The 19,763-nt window shown below is 42.6% G+C and overlaps 7 protein-coding genes across 7 annotated transcripts; 4 read left to right on the plus strand and 3 right to left on the minus strand.

Moving 5' to 3' along the window:
- Positions 1-1,453: 1,453 nt before the first annotated feature.
- MELLADRAFT_63919 (uncharacterized protein) lies at positions 1,454-2,128 on the plus strand (the record flags this gene model as incomplete). Its single annotated transcript, XM_007410950.1, has 1 exon — positions 1,454-2,128. The coding sequence occupies one exon, from the start codon at positions 1,454-1,456 to the stop codon at positions 2,126-2,128; it is 675 nt and encodes a 224-aa protein (XP_007411012.1).
- Positions 2,129-2,877: 749 nt separating this feature from the next.
- MELLADRAFT_87784 (uncharacterized protein) lies at positions 2,878-3,841 on the plus strand (the record flags this gene model as incomplete). The annotated part of the gene is made up of 2 exons (XM_007410951.1): positions 2,878-3,632; positions 3,694-3,841. 2 exons carry the CDS (start codon positions 2,878-2,880, stop codon positions 3,839-3,841), a joined length of 903 nt encoding a protein of 300 aa, XP_007411013.1.
- Positions 3,842-6,273: 2,432 nt separating this feature from the next.
- On the plus strand, positions 6,274-8,038 carry MELLADRAFT_107341 (uncharacterized protein; the record flags this gene model as incomplete). Its single annotated transcript, XM_007410952.1, has 7 exons — positions 6,274-6,345; positions 6,583-6,633; positions 6,678-6,721; positions 6,814-7,062; positions 7,231-7,300; positions 7,387-7,794; positions 7,856-8,038. The coding sequence occupies 7 exons, from the start codon at positions 6,274-6,276 to the stop codon at positions 8,036-8,038; spliced, it is 1,077 nt and encodes a 358-aa protein (XP_007411014.1).
- A 1,463-nt stretch (positions 8,039-9,501) lies between these two features.
- On the minus strand, positions 9,502-10,977 carry MELLADRAFT_87785 (uncharacterized protein; the record flags this gene model as incomplete). The annotated part of the gene is made up of 5 exons (XM_007411151.1): positions 9,502-9,573; positions 9,636-9,746; positions 9,819-10,274; positions 10,319-10,720; positions 10,801-10,977. The coding sequence occupies 5 exons, from the start codon at positions 10,975-10,977 to the stop codon at positions 9,502-9,504; spliced, it is 1,218 nt and encodes a 405-aa protein (XP_007411213.1).
- An 816-nt stretch (positions 10,978-11,793) lies between these two features.
- On the plus strand, positions 11,794-12,946 carry MELLADRAFT_87786 (uncharacterized protein; the record flags this gene model as incomplete). The annotated part of the gene is made up of 2 exons (XM_007410953.1): positions 11,794-11,941; positions 12,000-12,946. 2 exons carry the CDS (start codon positions 11,794-11,796, stop codon positions 12,944-12,946), a joined length of 1,095 nt encoding a protein of 364 aa, XP_007411015.1.
- Positions 12,947-13,946: 1,000 nt separating this feature from the next.
- On the minus strand, positions 13,947-15,749 carry MELLADRAFT_87787 (uncharacterized protein; the record flags this gene model as incomplete). The annotated part of the gene is made up of 3 exons (XM_007411150.1): positions 13,947-15,037; positions 15,107-15,536; positions 15,666-15,749. The coding sequence occupies 3 exons, from the start codon at positions 15,747-15,749 to the stop codon at positions 13,947-13,949; spliced, it is 1,605 nt and encodes a 534-aa protein (XP_007411212.1).
- Positions 15,750-17,194: 1,445 nt separating this feature from the next.
- On the minus strand, positions 17,195-18,656 carry MELLADRAFT_87788 (uncharacterized protein; the record flags this gene model as incomplete). Its single annotated transcript, XM_007411149.1, has 7 exons — positions 17,195-17,355; positions 17,420-17,524; positions 17,582-17,899; positions 17,966-18,106; positions 18,174-18,287; positions 18,379-18,522; positions 18,587-18,656. The coding sequence occupies 7 exons, from the start codon at positions 18,654-18,656 to the stop codon at positions 17,195-17,197; spliced, it is 1,053 nt and encodes a 350-aa protein (XP_007411211.1).
- Positions 18,657-19,763: the final 1,107 nt, after the last annotated feature.

The raw sequence follows: 19,763 nt of genomic DNA on the forward strand, positions 1-19,763 counted from the left end.
CGAAGAATCTTTCTTGAAAAAAAGAGAAACAATATTGAAATCGTGATCAAGGGATTGAGTTACGAAGTGTAAGTTATCCAAAAAAAATTGGCGATAAAGAAGCATCAGGAATGATGTACGTGATTTTGAGCCCACGTGTCAGCCACAGCCATACATACGCCCGTGTCCGTCACATCAAACCCATCCCACATCCAACCACATATGATTCAACTATGTACTCTGTGAGATCTGTGCACATGATATGTATGTATGTGTTTGCGTATCCATCATTTGACATACAGTGATGAATTTGTATGTATTGGCGTGCAAAGGCGCTGTGAGGCGTGTTACGATGTTTTAGAAGGTGAAGCGTCACGTCACGACCGCGTTGAGCTTTACGCACTGAGTGAGCTTGTAATGTAAGTGATGAATTTGTAGGACTTTAAAGGCGCTGTGAGGCGTGTTACGATGTTTTAGAAGTTGAAGCGTCACGTCACGACCGCGTTGAGCTTTACGCACTCAGTGAGCTTGTGTAATGTACATACATGTGTCACTGCTTTTAGAAGTTCAAGCGTCGCGTCACGACTCCGTTGAGCTCTACGCACTCAGTGTGTAAGGCATCTTCCATCAAGAGAAAAAGTGTTGAAGTTGAAGCGTCACATCACGACCGCGTTGAGCGTTACGCACTCAGTGAGCTTGTGTAATGTATGTACATACATGTGTCCCTGCTTACAGCCCAGACACGTGTTGAGCTTCGAAGTGGGAACTCGCAATTCGTAGTGCAACTGTCGACAGTGAAGCTGAAGTGGAGTTGGAGGGAGCTTCATATTACTCGTGCGAGTTGCCAAGTAGGAAAAGTTTTCTCCATTTATGTCCTTCTCCAAGGATCCTCAAAAGGCTAGCTATGATTCTCGAAGATAAGTCTCAAGTTCATCCTACTCGACCCAGCTTGTTTTTCAGATGGTGAGTTCGAACTTCAAAGCCAATCATATTCAACTTTACCTTTTGAAGTTCAAATGATGAGTTCGAACTTCAAAGCTTATGATTTTTCAAGAAATTAGAATGGTGGAATGATAGCTCGGAGGCACTTCTGTTCGTGAAAGTGCCTCCTAGCTAGTCAAAATACAACCGTTTTCTATGTATATACACAAACATATCTAAAGTGAAAAATCACCCGATATTGTCCTGTGTTCCTCAAAGGTTTTCTCGGTCTACATTATGTAGATAATTCAAACCTGAGTCAAAAAATTTGGCCTTCTGATGGGAATCTGGTTGGAAGTCAGTCGCGCGATCGTCCAGATCTGTGATTCACGAAGAAGGGAGGGCTAGAGTTGCGGGACCCGGGAATACAATATGGTCTTCACAGTTTCCCAACGAGTTTACTGTTGTCAGAATATATCTTTCAAAAAAAAATCTAATATAGAGGTCAAAAGAGCCTTCTCATTTTGTGAACATCATCCTGAACTTGCTCATCATGGCCGAACATACTCCACAATACGTATACCCCGTTAAATCTGTTGTCTTGCCAAAACGGCACCATGGTTTCCTTGCGTATAACATTGCGCATCCCCTTTCAGAAGCATCTACTAGAGAATATCATCATATTATTGAAGTTTTTCATCCAAAGCTTGCTCTCCCACTGAGCTTTGCAAAAGATATCATTATTAGAATTTTTCAAGTCACTGTCCTTCCATTCTTACGCCATCCAAAAGGTTTTGATGAGGATACTTGCGTATACTCGTACATTTCGACGAATGCGCATCCTGAACACGAGAAGCCTTATCCTACTGGAAGTCTAGTAATCCCTCAAGACCTCATCAAGTTTATCTGTATACATGATGACCCAGACTTGATAGTTGAAGCCAGCTCCGAAGAATATCTCAGGATCATCAGTCTCTTCTTTCCGGATCTTCAACTTCCTCAGTCCTTCGATCGAGAAACTCTTATCAGCCTCTTTGAAATCATCGTGCTCCCATTTTTTCGTCCTCTTGAGGAATTGGACGAACATAGTGGCTATATACGTTATCTCCAAGTCGAAGTTATTCGTCAAATTCAACCAAAAGTTATCCCAACTCAAGTTGTTACACTTCCGGTCAACCTGCATAGATTCCTAGCATTCGCGAATCCGAAAGGTCTTCGCTGGCCCTAGCGATCAGGAAATCCTCCAAATATTCAAGCTCTTCCACCCACAACTGAGCGATTTTTGGCAAAACGACGCAAATAATATGGTTGGCCCTTTCAACTTGATGGTCTTGCCCTATCTTCGCAACATCATATCATTCAATTCTCAGGATGGCACATTGACCTACTCCGCCATTGATCTTTAAATTAGAAAGGTGTGTCAAAAGGTCTCTCAACGCTTTGGGATTTGATAAAGCTAACCTTTTCGTCTGTACCTAACTTGTCTCACCTTGTAATGCCATCAGACTCAATTGGAAAGAACTTGTAGATCTCTTAATTATTCCGCAATTACCTGGATATATCTCATATTCATGCTTCTGAAGTTTCTTATATCTAATGTGAAGTTTTGCGAACTTATCTTATGTATTTCCAAGAGTCCTTTGATTTCACTCTTCAATACGCGAGTGGGTAGGAGGAGGTACAGCGGGAGGGACGGCAAGTAATCTATGTCTCTTTCTCTATAACGTGTTCAACGCACAATCCTTCTTATGTAGTCACCTATAAGACCCTTTAGTGTAGATCTCCGCCAGATATATGGATAGTAAATTCGAAGTAGACAGATGAAGATAAAAGAATGGTTAGGATGATCAACCCACCAAATGATCAAATGATGTCCAAAGTTTCAAAAACTTGGGTCGAATGACCTTCAGATGGGTATAAAGACAAGCCATTCGCCGTATTTTTCCTTCTTGCTAGAAATATCTTGCCATCTTCATCATGTCTTACGGATCCTACGTCCACTCCAGTATCTTCTTACCCGAGTATATCCTTGAAAGTGTTATTGATGGGCATAGTAATACTCCCAGGATTGATCCCGAAAGCTTCTTAAGTAAAGCTACGCCTAAAAAACTCTTAGAAGTCATCCTCGCATTTTTCCCTCATTTCAAATTCACTCAAAACGCTCAAGAAGATCACGAGCTTCTACGTATGATCTTTGTCGAAATGGTCGCCCCACGCCTTAGAAACCTACAACTCCCTTCTCAAACCGACACCAAGTACATCGAAGCTCCACTCATCAGAGAAAAGTTTGGGCCTCGCCAAGATCCCAGATGCGTGGACTCGGCAGCTGACCTCGACCTCGACCACGAGAGGAAACGTCTGTTCGATATTTATTGTCTTCCTCACCTCAAGAACGGCCAATATCGTCAGGCAGTCAAAGGTTTAGACAAATTTATCAAAACTTACAAGTTCTTAACTCAACATGAGCTCGATTCAGTCCACTCTGCTCAAGAAGAAGCTCAAGAGAGCCTTGACGATCATCTTAGCTATCTTACCGAAATTCATAAGAAGGTCGAGAGGCTCCACCTTCAATTGCGCGACGGTACATTTGGCGTGCCCTCCTACTCAAACCAAGACAAAGTGTTCTATGATTGCCTCCAGATCGATCTCACTACCTTGCGAAATCGTCGGATCTTATTTAATACGAGCTTACAAGATCTCGGATTGATTTCAGCTTTGGCCGAACATCATAAGTAAGTTATACATTGATAATAAAATTCCATACATATGCTGATTCTGACTACCATCTTTTAGGGACTTGCTCGCCCAAAATCAACTCAGCGATTCTTCAAGCAATTCTGAAACGCAAGACACCGAAAAAGACCATCATTCAACCACCCCTAATTCTGAAGCGCAAGATACCGAAAAAGGCCATCATTCAATCATCCCTCGAGATACTTGACATGACTCGAATTGATCAAAGTAAGTCTTGCGACTACATATCAAGCCAATCTGACCGTGATATTCATTTCAACCAAACTGACTCCGTCCTTTCTATGAAATCTGTGTAGGCACATCATAGATTCGGCCACCCATGTCTTACACGTGCTTGACAGCTCTCGATTGTTTCCTAAATCTTCTCTTCTCTGCTGTAGGCGTTAATGAATGCATATCATGTAGTTCTTATTCCTTTACAATGCTTGAGTACCCAGAAAAACAGATTTTTATGGTTCTTGCCTTTGTGATGGATTGGGTGTGATGGATGAGCTTACTTATTGAGATATTCTTTGATATCATTTTGTCACGTTTCTTATCATTTTCTCATTTGCCTTATTTGAATGGATCAGGACTTGGCGTGTGAGGCGTGTGACGATGACTGAGAGCCTCATGCCACGAGCACTTTGAGCTTTAAAAGTCTCAGATTCATCCTATTAGACTCAGCTTGACTTTCGAACTTCACATGGCGAGTTCGAACTTCAAATCATTTCTCGCTCAGCTTACCTTTCACGCTTCAGATGGTGAGTTCGAACTTCAAATATTCGACTCAGCTTGACTTTCGAACTTCAAATGAACTTTGAACTAAGAGGACGGAGCTCTATGGAGGCAAAATTTCAGGTTAAATACTGCAGCTTGTATATTCGTGCTATCTAATGAAGGATGCCTTCTGACAAATAAAATCTCTCAAAGATACAAGATAGTTAAACCAGGCCATATGCTACATATATCTAGTGCTCAAAAAGAGAATTCTCAAGCAGAGGTAACAACAGTACTCTCAGTTTGTTTTCAGCCACAAAATCGAACCATATGTACGCCTCACTGGTCAGTAAGGACCCTACCTAGTGAGATCTGCTCAGATGATGAACCTGGTGAGATGCTCGTGACGTGACTGCGTATGGCATCCAGCAGTATCAGACACTGCATGTCAACTTCATGGGAGTTTTTGGAGCTTTTCATGCGATCGACTATCGAACCCTGGATAGTAATTACCCCCAATGATTTATGATCAGTGTCGGAAGTGTAAAATGATACCACTGGGTACTCACAAGCCACGAATTGATGTTGTCTTGATAGAGCTTTAAAACAGGCCTTTTGTCATCCAAAAACGTTGAAATCTCATGTGTGTGATTCAGAATTCCCGTGATTGATTGTAGAAGTTCGTTTGAGGGCCGACTGCCGGTTGACCCAAACACCTTAGTGATATGGCTGAATTTAGAGCTCTCTATCATTCTCCTTTCCAACATGTGAAGTTGGTATCTTGCGTCCTCATTGGCTTTGTTTGTGAGCTGGATGGTATCAAGTATAGTCGCAATTGACCTTGTAAGGAGCGTTAACAAATCGCGATGACGGTCAAGGACCCTTTTTGCGGTGTGCATGTCCCGAGCAGCTTCCTCTCGATTGAACCATAAGACGAACTGTATAGCGTTATTTCAGTGATTGGCAGTCTGCTGTATCAATGGTTTGTCACCTTACTCACCTCTCGCATGAAGATATCAAGCTCCATTTGACCTTTCCCATTGAGTTGGCGCATCATATCGGATACTAGATCTATATTATCGGAAACTTTTACCAGTAGCTTCACGGCAGCTGAAGACTCTGAATAGTCCATGGAAGTCTTCAAGACACCCAATAACTCTCTTAGAGAAAGTACGTCGATGTGTTTCAATGTAACATCATCACTGAGAGACTTCATTGATTGGATGAATGTGATCGGGGTGTGTTGAATCTTGCGAAGTTCTCCCAATGCACGACCTGACTTTATTTGATTTGTCGCCTCTTTTAGCTGGTCAACGTTTATAGCTGATGAGCTTCTAGGAAACCACGAGATATCATATTTGTGAGAGTGAGCAAGATTCAATGATAACAAAAATAAGTATGGGACAATTTACCCCTGAAATAAATACCAAGCCAGGATCAGTACCATAGAAGATAGTGCTATATACCGTATCTGAAAACTGTGACGCTGATTACGCTCGGCCTTGTGGTCCGGTAGAGAATTCGATTCGGGCGTGTTCAGTTTGGTATCATTCAGTTTTGCATCGTTCATTTTTCCATCGGGGGATATTTCCATGCTGGATGCCAGCCAGTTGGGGTTCATATTCGGTGAAGATGTATCATAACTAGATATCATAGCCATGGCAGTTCAATTTACAATAAAGCAAAGGGTTTTTGTGAAGAAGTAGATGGATCTTTCTATGTAGGAGTTCTATACACTTTGAAATTGCAGAAGCTGGGGGAGCCCTCTAATAAATACGGTGGGTTAGGCTACATCATCAGGCTATGTCTTTGCTCAAGGAAGTCCGCCATCATACGCAGTCTTCAAGCAATAGCCACTGAGCCTCGTACTCGTGGCTATTGTGTCATGAGCCGTTTGCACAAATCAAACATGATGAGCGGATGTCACATCTCGAAGAGGATCAACCAGCTGCAACTCCAGAAATGACTGAGCCTCAACTGAAACTCAGCTGTGTAGGTTTGTTGAGGTCGCGAAACTCACATTCTATTTACTTCTCACTCAGACCCACTCGTTTAGACGTCAACTTAAACTGCTTCGACGCGTATTGTGTCTACTTGATTACGTCAAGGTACGAACGTAAACCTGAGTTCCCGAAAATTCTCAAACTTTCATGATAGACCCCTTTGATCTTTAATGCTTCGCTTCAACGTATACCCCCCTTTAATGTAGAAAAATTTTGATCGACAAAGGATACGCGGAGTAATACTCGACTATCTGAGGTAGGAAGACTCAGAATCTTGGTCAGTTCAGCCTTTTCATCTCAACTTTTCGACTCGTGGCTCAGATCAAGCCTTCGAACCCTTTGGAAACATACAATCTCTTATTCGCGTACGTGTTTTGTGAGGCCAAGACTCGTTCTGATATTGAGCTTGTGACTGACAGATTACTCGTATACTCCAAATTTCCCTCTACGCCTTCAGGTCAATGAATCCATTAGCCATGTCAAGACACCTTCTTGGATGGGTTGCATTGGCTTTGTTAGTGGTAACGATTCCAGCTATCCCCAAAAGTCTTCACCAGTACCTCATCGGGAGTTTCAGTATTCGCGTTCCGACAGCCTCGTACTGGTACTGTACCTATATTGGTGGGCCTTATTTCTGTGGACCCAAAGGCCATAGTCACTCGAGAAAGGTGGCTTCACTATCAAACACTGTCACGTCGACTGCACGGTCCGCTGGTGATATCTTCGAGTCGATTCTTGACCTTGGAAATCCTAATCATGTTTGCCTTTACCAAGATGAAATACTAGAGCTTTCTCAGGCCATCGCTGCATCAGACATACTAGAGAAGAAAGACCACCTTGCCGAATGTATTCAAAACCTTGGTGAGACGACCAGAGATGTGAGGGACAAGGTGAATCTGTTGAACAGTGCGAGTATCTCATTTTTGCGAAAGGTTTTTCAGAAGGTGAGAGCATCGGTTCTTCTTGAACAATTGATCACGATTTAACGGCGGTCCAGCCCTGAACTGACATTCAAATTGTGAAACCCAAGCTCGAAGTGATCCGACTCGTACTGACTTCCATCGCCGATGGGGAAGATAAATACTTGACTACATCAGCATATGACCGATTTGGTGATCTGGTCCAAACCATATCGGAAGGTTTTTCTGGCCTGCAAGCGCAGATAGATGATGCCATTCCCCTGGCCAGGAGAGGCTCGGATTTCGCTGCGAGTGTCGGTGCTCAATTTGCAGAGGAAAACATGCAGCTACGAAAGTTCAAGGCTGGCATCCCAATTTGGAAACGTTTAATGAACTTCGGAAGCTGGGGTAGTCAATCGCTCAATAGGAATATCGCAATGACTTCAGCAAGCGCATCGACATTAAGGTCTATTGCGACGAAGCTCGAAGACCTCCGTGCAACTCTTGTGACCTTTGAGGGCAATGCGAAACATTTTCGAGTAAGTGTATCTATAGATTGACTAAAGGCTAGATAAATTGCTGATGATATTCAATTTTCAGGCTGAAATTATTGGCAATCACGTGGCGTGTCGTGAGCTAGCAATCGAAGACGAGTTTCGCGCAATGAGCCAGGTCATTGCTCGCTTCAACCAGCTTTCCGAGGCAGCTGCTATCAAGTCTAAAACAACTCGCCTGATTTTGCCTACCCCAACCCTTGAAGGTGTTCACCGATTTACTACTTAGTTCAGAAAATCCATAACTTATCACTCTCGGAATACACCGAATTCCAGTTCACAGCTCATTTAACTTCCTCTTATACCTGTTGTCTAAATTGACATCTCTTTGTATATATCACTACACCAAATGTAATCTTTACCGGGCGGTAAAGAAAACTACTGACATAGAAAAGTCCTGAGGCAACAGGAAGAGAGCTAAAAATCTGAAAAAATATGCACCTTGTTCCTAGATGTTGGGGCGTCATGATGAGTATTTTTTTGTATTTTACAGGCAGATATTGGTTTATGTACTAACAATAAACGCTGAAAATCATCAAAAACTCACATGTAACAATACCTGAACTATGGGTCATGAGTATGAAGACAATATTTTGTGGTCTAAAAACTTCAATAACTTTTGCAATTCTGCTCCAAATAACTCAATTTTTGGTTCATTCAAAAGCTGAACTATTTTCCTTCACACTTCATAATGTTAGTAAGGTGCTATCTAGTCATTTAAACACTCTACATATGTTCAAACAGTTCTGCATGAATAGCTCTGTAGGATCTTTTTTAGACCAGCTACATATGTGATGTCACAATGAAAAATGTAGAGGGAAGGCTCACCTTCTTAATGCACTGTAAATCGAGTGATTTGATTCAGAACTGCAAAAGTTATTGATGTTTGAAGATTCAAAAATCCTGTCTTCAAAGTCAAGGGCCAAATTTCAGGTATTGTTACAGGTGGGTTTTTGATGATTCTCAGCCTTTATTGTTAGTACATTAACCAATATCTGTGTGTAAAATACAAAAAAATACTTGTCATGACGCCCCAACATCTAGGAACAAGGTGCATATTGTTTCAGATTTTTAGCTCTCTTCCTGTTGCCTCAGGACTTTTCTATGTCAGTAGTTTTCTTTACCGCCCGGTAAAGATGACATTTTGTGTAGTGTATGAGGTTTTTCATTCTTCATTTTCAAATGTTTTTCAATAAGCCATGTTATAAAGGGCCCTATTCTTCTACGGATTCTAAGCTAAGGCAGTAGCCACATGTTGAGATGAAAAGTGTCAGATATCCCACTCCTATCACGTAGCATGGAGCCGCTGTGCTACGGTGCATGCTATGGGCAGTATAGGTGTGCCAGCGTCGATGTCAATGATTCAGTTAGAAAATCAAAATCGATAGACTCGAACATCCCACTCCCATGTTTTCTTCATATTCATACAAAAGTAAGATAGAAGTGGATCCCTTCAAAATTTTATCCAGCAAAACAATCAACACCGGACTGGCCTATCATACATTATCACGTAGCAGATGAAAAACGCTAGCCCGTGCCCCACATCATTCAACTCTCTACGCGCATAGACCAACCCACAATCAATCAACTCTCTACGCACATAGACCAACACACACAATCAATAAGAAGTCCAGCGACACAAGCATATGAAACTCTGGGTACAGTCCTCATCTGTTCTCATTGGAAGACTCGTCAAGCATTAATCTTTAAATCGTATCGGCGACGACTCTCTGGATCAAGTAACACTGTAGCAGCCGCCGTAATCTGAAACAAAGGAATATTATGAGATTCAAGATATGATGCACATAGGTTGTATTCTAGCTTACCTGTTGTGCTACGCCAGTGTGTCCACCCTTATCTGGATGAAAATACAACATGCAAGACTTCCAATGACTCTTGATCTTGGCCGGAATAGCCATTGGGGTCAGAGCAAGCCGCTGGTTAAGGGAGTCGAGATTTTAATTAGCTCTCTTTTGGCATATAAGGATATTCGCGCTGGCCAAACTCACTTTGTATAGTGTGGGTTCCCTTCCTTTTTGGGCTCGATGTCTGCAAGACGTGGTGTCGCACTGCTCTTTGTTACTGGTTTGCCTATAAAGCTGTGCCATCCAAAGATAATTTTTATCAAGATGATTGATATAGAAACGGCTTTCAGCATCCCATACTCGCTTCAAAATCTCTTCTCCCTGGAGTGGTTGGCCAACATGCAAATACACCTCGGCAAGAAGTAGGTGGATTTTGACGATCCTTTCTTTCAATTTTGATTCATATAGTTTGTTTTCTGCTGTGATGCGACTTATCTCCCCCTCCAAAAGCAAGATGGCATCTTGTGATTGCTCTCGAGACAGAAAATCTTGACCATACATATATACCAGATCCAAAATATCATTGATGGTGAATTCGTCTTGACAACTTTCTGGTGTAAACTCCTGGTGAAGGTGAAGAGCATTATTTTTTTCAGTCATCTGTTTCAGTGAGTGAGAGTTGTTCATAGCAGGTATTGACGCACGTATTTCTTAGTATTAGAAGAATTTTGTAACCTATCCTCAATCTCGAAGTACAAATGGGATAGTTCCAGATACTTTGGATGTGTCGCAGGTATGGCTAGACTTGAATCTGGGTTCCAGGCTTGTTGAAGGATATCGGAGGCCGCTTGCGGATGATTTAGCTTCAAGTAACACCGTGTTAGATTGAAACAAGACAGAATCCACCCTGAATGGGGACCTCTGTTGGTCACACCGTTTTTTCTTTCACATTTTAACATGTTGGCGGTATACAAATCCAGGAGTTGCAGATATATTGCTACAGCGTCTGTGTATCTTCCTGTTGAGTCGGCAAATGCAGCGTTATTCATGAGGTGATTGATGAATTGTTGATCATCCAACCTTGAATCAGGCGGTGTTCGATGAGACTTGTTAGTAGAAGTGTTGAAGAGATAGGAGACTTAGTCATCTCAAGGAAGTCCAGATTTCAAGTATATGATGAACCCACCATACTCCCCACTTTGCGGCATTTGATTGAGTGAAAATCCTGCGCTGACGCGTCACTTGATTCGGCTTCTAGTACGCCCCCATATGATCTCTTGTGGCGGGATGAAGCTGGTGCCTCACTTGATTCAATTCGTAGTACATGATTGTAGGATGTCCCGCCACCGGAAGAAACACTCATTTCGAAAGTAATTGGGTGCGGTACAAATTGTTAACAACCAAAACAGTCCAAGTGTCAGTGTCTGCGAGGTTGATGGCTGGCTAATCTTACGACGGATGGGGATAGTTCGAACTTCGTTGCTCTAAGTGCGCTTGATTGAGTTCAGCCCACACCACCTTTATGGAGGTATCGAGTCCATCAGCTCAACAACAAGTCAGACTCAACAATTCAGACTCGGTTCAGATTTGAGTTTGAACTTCCTTGCTCTATGTAAGTTTAATTGAGTTTAACCCAGGCCTCCTTTCTTGAGCTATGATCGAGTCCATCTGCTCAACAACGAGCCAGACGCCGTTCAGATATGTGAATGTTCATCCTTGAATTCTGGAGTCCAACACTCCACTACGCAGCTTAGCTCAGGTACTTGGGTCCGCAGGAACTTCGGAAAAAGATTCCTCAGAGAATCAATCTCATCTCCCAAGTTGCGCTATGTATGTAATAGTACTTTCGGCTGGGATACGTGCACACAAAGGCGCCTATGTTTGCTTGCGTATTCCACGTTTTTGCGTTTAGTCCAAGACGTTTCATCTCAGCCATCCGGGCTCAGTCCGGCGCATGGAACTCATGAACATAGTGCATCTGTGATGTCAGTTGTCAGTATATATATCTATGAACTCAATGGTTACATGAATTACTCTCAACTCGCGGCTTGCACTCGATTCATTCTGATATCTATTTTCTCTCCTCATTGAAGCAGTGGTTAATCTTCGCAAGCTATAAGCCTTTGACCTTATCCAAAGCCCATAATTAAATTCGATACAAGACATTACCCAACCCATAATGCCAAGTCTTGAGGTATGCCAGTCAAGCGAGGGGGTACCACTCAGCTTCGGTCGTAGCGCTGGACTACGAGCTAGGAAAGCTATCACTGAACTTTCACGACATGCCCCTGCAATGCATATTTGGTTATTGATATTCCTTGCGATGAGTTCGTGCATGTTTAAACTCGGTCTATGTCTTGAAGGCTGATTCAACCTCTCATATAGCTACATGCGGTCGGATTCACCTTCTTGATCGACGTTTGAAAAAAGCCGAAGGTGACCTCCAGTACATGCGAGTACACCTGAACTCCCAAACTTCGAGTGGCGACACAGCTTCCATGGTGGAACTTCGAACCCCTAACCCCGACGTGCGAGGAGCGGTGCCAGTAGCAACAGGTCATGTTCGTGTGTACACAGAAATAGATGACATTGAAATCAGCATGAACGTTGATAGTGAAGGAATACATACCATCACACAGGAAAATAAATTACGAACCGGGGACAACAATCAGCTGGGTAGAATTACAGAGGATTGCTCTTCGTCGGGCGATCTGGAAATGGAAACGAGCTACATGGCACGCGAAGCTTTCAAGCAATGCATCAAGGATCGAGATGGCCAAAGAGACTTCGCTTTTCTAAAAACTGGAGGATATGTGATTCAATCCTTGACTTCACCCTCCTTTGTTCCCTCTACAACTTGGAGACGGCGTCTCTCTTGGTGGAGAGCATTACGTGGATCCAACTTACAGGCGAGTTTACCAGAAATTGCACTGAAAGGTGATGGTTCAGCCGGAAACTGTTGGCCTTTGGAAGGACCAGTTGGACAGCTAGGGATAGGCCTCAGTCGAACCATTGACATCACCTCCTTGTCAATTGAACACATTGGAGCGCAATTAGCGCAAAATGACATCACCGCGGCACCTAGAGAATTCGAACTTTGGGGCCTCGATGACAATCACAATCAATCAGCGAACGGGACTCTTTTGTTCAAAGGAGTATACAGTATCTCTAGCCCCAGCTCACCCTTACAGAATTTCGAAATACCAAGAACACATCCTTTGGTGTACAGTAAAGTACTTTTCAAAATCACCTCAAACTATGGACACTCTGGATATACGTGCATTTATCGGGTGAGGATACACGGGAAGCCAATTGCTGGAAAGGATATATAAGATATAAGTCTTCCTTGTACAAACTTGATTGATTTTCACATTTATGTTTTATTTCTCTCGTACTCCTTTCTGAATGTTGATGTCGGCTGAGACTTCTAGAACACGTATATTTTTGTATGATAATTAAAAGGTCCACTCGTACCAGACGAGTTTCACTTGGTCTATTTCTGCCTATCTTAGTCACAAGTTCCCACTCCCAGTGTTCATTCACGAGTTGATCAACTCAGATATAGTGCTACTCAAGTTAATCCTATAGTTTTCTAAACTGATTTGCTCAGCTTTTCTCTTGGTCCACTAAACACATCCTCTCAATTGGGTAATACATGTATGCTATCAATTTTACATGCTGAGAAAGTCATTATATAATTATACATTTATGTAAGTATCTCAAGATTTTCTCATCATTGTCATTCAGATATGGATATCAGAGGGAATTGTGAAGACTGTGAGTCGAGGAGATAGGCATACTTAATTTGGGCTCTAAATGAGCCTTCATGCTTTATGGTACATAGTCACTTCGAACGCCCATCCTTGAAAAGATTGGATTTAGCGCTGTACAACTACGGTCAAACGCAGGGTATCATTCAGATTCCTTTCCCGGTGCGGTGATGGAGGTGTGAGTCTCAAAAGCTATTTTCGATCCTCTCCAAATGACTTGAGTTTCAATCTTCCGACAAGCAAAAAATCGAACTGATCTTGTAAATCGAACTTTCGAATGTCGAAACATCTGAACTTGAAGCTTGAAGCTCAAAGCTCGTTGAAGTCGAACTGGAACTGGAACTGGAAATCGATGTTGGCGTTCAAAGTTTGAATTCTCAAAGAAGGGCAGACTGTACAGACACGTTGAAATTATCAAATTTTTATATCTTACGTCCATCATTAAAATTGGGACACTTTACATTCAGGAACTTGATTTTGAGACTTCGAAAGGAACAAAGATAGAAATATACGGGCCACCATTTTTTTATCAAAGCAAGTAAACAGAAATAACAACATTAGTTTATAATTTTTGTAAAGGCTTGACAGCCTCATTCACTTTTTCCTTATATCCTTTCCACTTATCTTGTATCGCTTTACGCATAGCAATGAAATTATTAAAGTTATGACCGGCTGGGATCAAAGCAGCAATTTCCAACATTTTGCTTGCCATGAATCTCTCCATATCTTTTGCTGCCTTCTTCATCTGCTCCGCCACCACGTTACCATCAAAATTGTTGGGCTCGACTACACCCCAGTCTACAGAGCTATCATCTGAATCAATATCATCGCCCCGATCTTTCTGAGTGTTTTCGGACCGCTGGTTTCCACCATGTTGTGCAAGAGAAAACTGGTGCTCTAATTCAGTTCCAGCAGCTCCTACTGCCTTGTTCAATCTCGTATGATCATCTACCACTTGTCCATGTTTTCCAGTGGCTCTGTCTTCGTCATCTGGATATTGGACTTGTTCGTTGGTTCGTTCCTCGCTTTCCAATGGTGAAGAAAGTCGAAATAAAGGAACTTTCGAAGTGTCTTCCAAAACCGGGGGTGGAAAACTTTCAAGAATCGCAGGGCTTTGACGGGAGTGCGGAGGCTTATTCGATGGTAGGTTCGGGGGTTTAGGAGTAGCATGTGAAGAGCGAGGAGCTGCCAGGTTCGAAAGAGGGGGCGCAGCGACTGGTGAAATAGCACGTCCGATGGAAGGTGGGGGTAGGGATCGAGCAGGAGCCAAGGAGGAGAGTTGAGAGGGCTGTGGATGGGAAGTTCGAGGCATCGAATGAGCAGTAGGGGAGGAAGAGTGGTCGACCTCCAAACCTGGGGGCTTTCGAATCTTGACTCTGATTTTTCGTTTGGGTCGATCCTCTTCTTCTTCAGATCTAGCGGGATCCGGGGTAGTTCTCTTGTTCAATCGACTGGGTCTCTCCTCAACAGGCATCGTATTGAAGCCCAAGGGGCGGAAGGGTGGTGCCTCAGAGCTTCGTCGCCATCCCATTACACGTTGAAGATATCGGTCGGCCCTTATATCATCCTGTATGATTCTTGACCCCGATTTCCTAGCCAAAGGTATCTCCACACCGAAATTTTGCAGTGGACTGGGATCGAGAGGATTGACATCTATGAAGAAACACTTGTCAGTTCGAACACGCATCTCCAAGCAGACGCAATGGAGCAAGCATCACCTACCTTTTGTCCTTGATGACCAATCATCAACCCTAGCTTCGTCTTCTGGATCCAACAGGGAGATTTCGTCAGGGAGATCAGTGCTCGATGCTTTGGTCTTGGTGTCGAATCTCGAATCAGGAAAGAGGGCTCCATTTCGCAGCCAGTGGAATTGGACAGTTTCCACTCCATTGACGTCACAAGGTATCTTCGAAACCCTGCACCACTCGCACTTGACGGATTTCGTGCCACTAGTTACACAGGTACGACCAGTATTGGCGCATCTTGAACAAGGATTGGCAAACTCGTACACCTTCGAGTACTTGTGTTTCCCGATTAAAGCCTCGTCCGGCTCGGTCTCGCAACGAATCGATCGAGGGAATTTAAATTTGATTTCTATAATAGTACCCGGTATGAGAGATTCCTCATCGGGAGTACGGACTTGCGAATGTTTCTAAGTGAAAAGTGAGAGAAATGGTCGGACAAGGGGTTTAGAAACATAAAAAGTGTGATGAATTCCGAAATTCGAAGTTCGAACGAGGAATTTGGAAAGGAAAGAAATGTGAAGACTGTTTGAACGAACCGGTCGAGGGGATCCAGATTTTTCTATGAGAGTACCCGGGAGGCGGGATTCCTCGTCTGGAGTAAGGCCTTTTGAGTGTTCCATCTGAAATGATGAACTGAGACAGATGATTGGACTAGGGATTTAGAAACGAAAAAAGGGTGATAAAGTTAGGAGTTCGAAGTTCGAACAAGGAATTTAGAAAGGCGAAGGATGTGAGGACTGTTTGATGTGTATGTGGAATTTTGAAAGGAAGATAGGGAGAGGGGATTATGAAGTTTGGATTGAGCGATTGATGAGGGGAACAAAGTCCGGGACTCGGCTGGTTTATTCGTCAGGCAAAGGTGTCGAAAGTAAGCTTTAACACCCAAGCGGTTCGAATCTTGCTGATATTTAAATCTTAAACTCAGGTATGTATTCTACGATTTTCCAAAGTCGACTTTGCGCATCCTCCCTGAGTAATGCAAAATATGCAATAGTAAGCTTTCAAATCACTCAGTACGTAATCACGCTCAGCGTTCTACAAGGTAATTTGATGTCTACGTCAAGCTACACGTCAGAGTTAACAAACGCGTGATTGGTTCAAGATCAAAAGGATGACCATGGAACTACAAATGGCAAGCCTTCGAATTGTCGTATATGATTCGAATTTGAAGTGTACGTTGTTCTTAACAAATAATTAAAGAGGTCCCAACCATGCAATACATGACGATGACAAGCTTTCGCAACATTGGAAGTGGCAATCGGGCCAGTCATGGAGACCACGAAAAAGTATCAATCTGTAAACAAAACCTCATCACTTCGACAAATCAATATTGCTTCAAACACTGTAGTCAGAAGGCTGACCAGATGTATGTAAGTGATGGGTGGTAAGCAAGAGTGAAGTGTACACATCACAATCAGTCAAAGACCAACTTTGACGTGCATGACAGCTCGTAAGACGTTGAGCTTAAAAAACGGCGATCCCTTTTATACTCAATATGACTGATTTGTAAACTTTTGGTTATCTCTAGCCAAAAGTTTACCCATTCAATCTGAGATATAGCACCTGTCTTGATGTTCTACGATCCACAGCAGTCAACACATTCAATAGTCAGTCAAGTTGATGGAGGTGCGGTGGTTGTAGACCCCAAAGTCCTCAAAATCCCAATTTCGTTTGCTAGTGTCGATGCAGCAAGAAGAGGAAGATGGACAGTAGTTCATCCCCATTCCACGATCATCTGCAAACACAGATGGAAGCGTCTTTGTCACCGTTGTTCTAGCTATATTCGAAGAGCTTCACTGATTGGAATTCTTCCATCTTTGAATTATCGGACTGGGAAATCAAGTTCAGCCCTATGGCAGCGTGGCATGATGAATATGTGAACTTTTGAAAGCTCATTGTCCAAACTTCAGCCTTGATTTTACAACCAGGAGCTTCGATATAAAATTTTCCATGATATCCAATTCTGAAATAATTACTCATATATACAAAAGAGGCGTTTGAACCCACAGGCAGGGAACATAAGATTGAAAGTGGAAAAAGCCTCAAATTGATATATACCTCATACTTATGATGAAACATCATGTACATCATCCATGATAACATCATCGTCTTTCAACAGCTCTCTAAAGATATTATTGATGTGTTCAAACGTTCTCTGCATCGCATTACACACATGGAAACGTTTGAGCCCCACTGATATATCTTCATCGATTCCAGGCACTTTGCCTGGTGTTTTCCAGTCAGCAATTTTCATATTCAATATCATTTGTCATAGGAGTGAATGACTAACCATACAGCATGTCTCTCACATGCCTATGTAGATCTTTGAGCTCCAAGACCGTCTTGAATCTATATGAATCGGTGTGAATCCTTGCTCGCTTGGTAATGGTCAAATCTGGAGTATTGATAGTTTTTTGTTAGCAGAAATTCGATGAATAAGTGTGAGCCTTACCTTCAGAGTCATCCATCCTGTCACGAGAGCGCTTGCGTGGTCTGAGTGGTGATAAAGGAGAATCATTTGACTCTCTCTCGATATGGGTCCCAGTGGATAGTGAAGCGGGAACTGTGTTTGAAGTGCTACAATTGCTAGAAGTCGACGTATGATTGTCAAGTAAGTTATGCTCCATAAACAAGTGTTCTTCGTCACTTTCAGAATTTGCTTGAAGAGTGCCATCATGATCGTTGACGAAAGGCTGATTGTCCATCAAGATTGGCAAGTCGCTTGCCATTGGAACACCTGGTCCTGATGTTCTTCTTGAATCTTTGATAACTACAGAAGTAAACCCAAAAGCATGAGTGATCAAGACATAACTATTTGAGGTATAGATGGACCCACAATCAGGTCGACGAAGTCTCTTGAACAATTTGTTGCCAATTTTTCGGATCCTATGAACAAGTCTTGGCGTACGGTGTCGCTTCACATTACGCACACACAAGCGTTTAATCCCCATTGGTATACCTTTACGGACTCCAGGCACTTTGCCAGGTATTTTCCAGTCAGCAATCATCACATTCAATATCATCAATAGTAATGAATGACTGACCATTCAACATGTGTCCCACAAGCCTATGTAGATCTTTGAGCTCCAATACCGTGCTGAATCTATACGAATCCCTTTGAATCCCAGCTCCCTTTGTAATGATCAAATCTGGAGTATCTAGTTGTTTGTTAGTATAAATTCAATGAATAAGTATAAGTGTGAGCCATGCCTTCAGAGAGTGGTGATAGAGAAGAATCATTTGACTTACTCTCGATATGGGTTCCGATTTCTTCGTTACTTCCAGAATTTGCTTCAGGGATGCCATCATGATCGTTGTGATTGTCCATTGAGATTGGCAAGTCGCTTGCCATTGGAACACCTGGTCTTGATGTTCTACTGGAATCTTTGATAACTAGAGGAGTAAACCCAAACGTGAGTGATCGAGACATATCTATTTGAGGTGTAGATGAACTTACAATCAAGTCGACGAAGTCTCTGAAACAACTTGTCACCAAACTTTCTGATTCCGTGAACAAGCCTTGGCATACCGTGTAGCTTCCTCTAAACCAAGAAGAAAGGTCTAAACCAAGAAGAAAGGCCTATGCTTCAGAAGTGAGGGTACGTAGAAAAAGGAACAAAGTGAAATACCAGATGCAAGTGAATATATTTTACCAAGATAGTCGTGAAGAGATGGGTTGGAAATGAAAGTGTCCTAAAGGTCAGGGTCTGTTTTACGAATACGAAGATCGTATGGAGTGGAAATGGAAGTGTCTTAGAGGTCAGGGTTATATAGATATCTGTTTTACGAGTATGGAGATCGTAATGTCGATCTGATCACTTCCTCAGTCAGAAGCGTTTGATTCAAAACCCAGGACGCGAGGCTTCTAGGAAGTGATTGTTGAGTATTCAAAGGAAGCTGACCTGAACACGAACGTAATGAGCTTCCATCCATACTTATTGGGACTCCTGTGTTCTGTGACTGAGTGCTGAGCGGGGTGTAGTTGTCAATGGGGCTTACTCTGAGGTGTTAGCAGGCCATCCGGAGCACGTAGCTTGAATGAATGGCATACTACGCATGTTTTGGTCCCGCTCGGTACGTTATCAATGGCGATACTAGCATGCGGCGTTAAGCAGAGAGCATCTTACGAATATCTTATGGGACAAAGGGCTCATGGTCAGTCTTCTTTTGCTAACTTTGCAAAACAAAGAGATTCAAAAAACAGATGGGTGATACAACGACGGGTTATAAACTGCTATGATCTCAACTTAGGAGCTGGCACTCATTCATTCACAATAGTCGATCTCACTTATCAAAACAAATTATCCAAATTATTTACTCACCTCAAATATATACCGGTTATCTTTAACAGGTAACTCATCCATATTCACTCCTAGTCATCGCTTTGAAGAATATCTCTAAATAGCCACATTCATCCTCAATCTAACTATCGTATCTTCATCTTATTAGCCATGATCATTTCTGGAAACATATCGATCACAGGGAATCTTACTTCACCTTCAAGACCTATACGTAGACGCTCAGCTCCTATCCGAGCATGTAGAATGCCTGCACCATCTCATATCCATCCAAATCGCCGAGCAGTCCGTGCATCCACGCCTCACAAAGACCCTCTATTTTGGAAGAAAATCTTT

This window comes from Melampsora larici-populina (genome assembly GCF_000204055.1).
Source record: "Melampsora larici-populina 98AG31 unplaced genomic scaffold MELLAscaffold_23, whole genome shotgun sequence".
Taxonomy (NCBI): domain Eukaryota; kingdom Fungi; phylum Basidiomycota; class Pucciniomycetes; order Pucciniales; family Melampsoraceae; genus Melampsora; species Melampsora laricis-populina.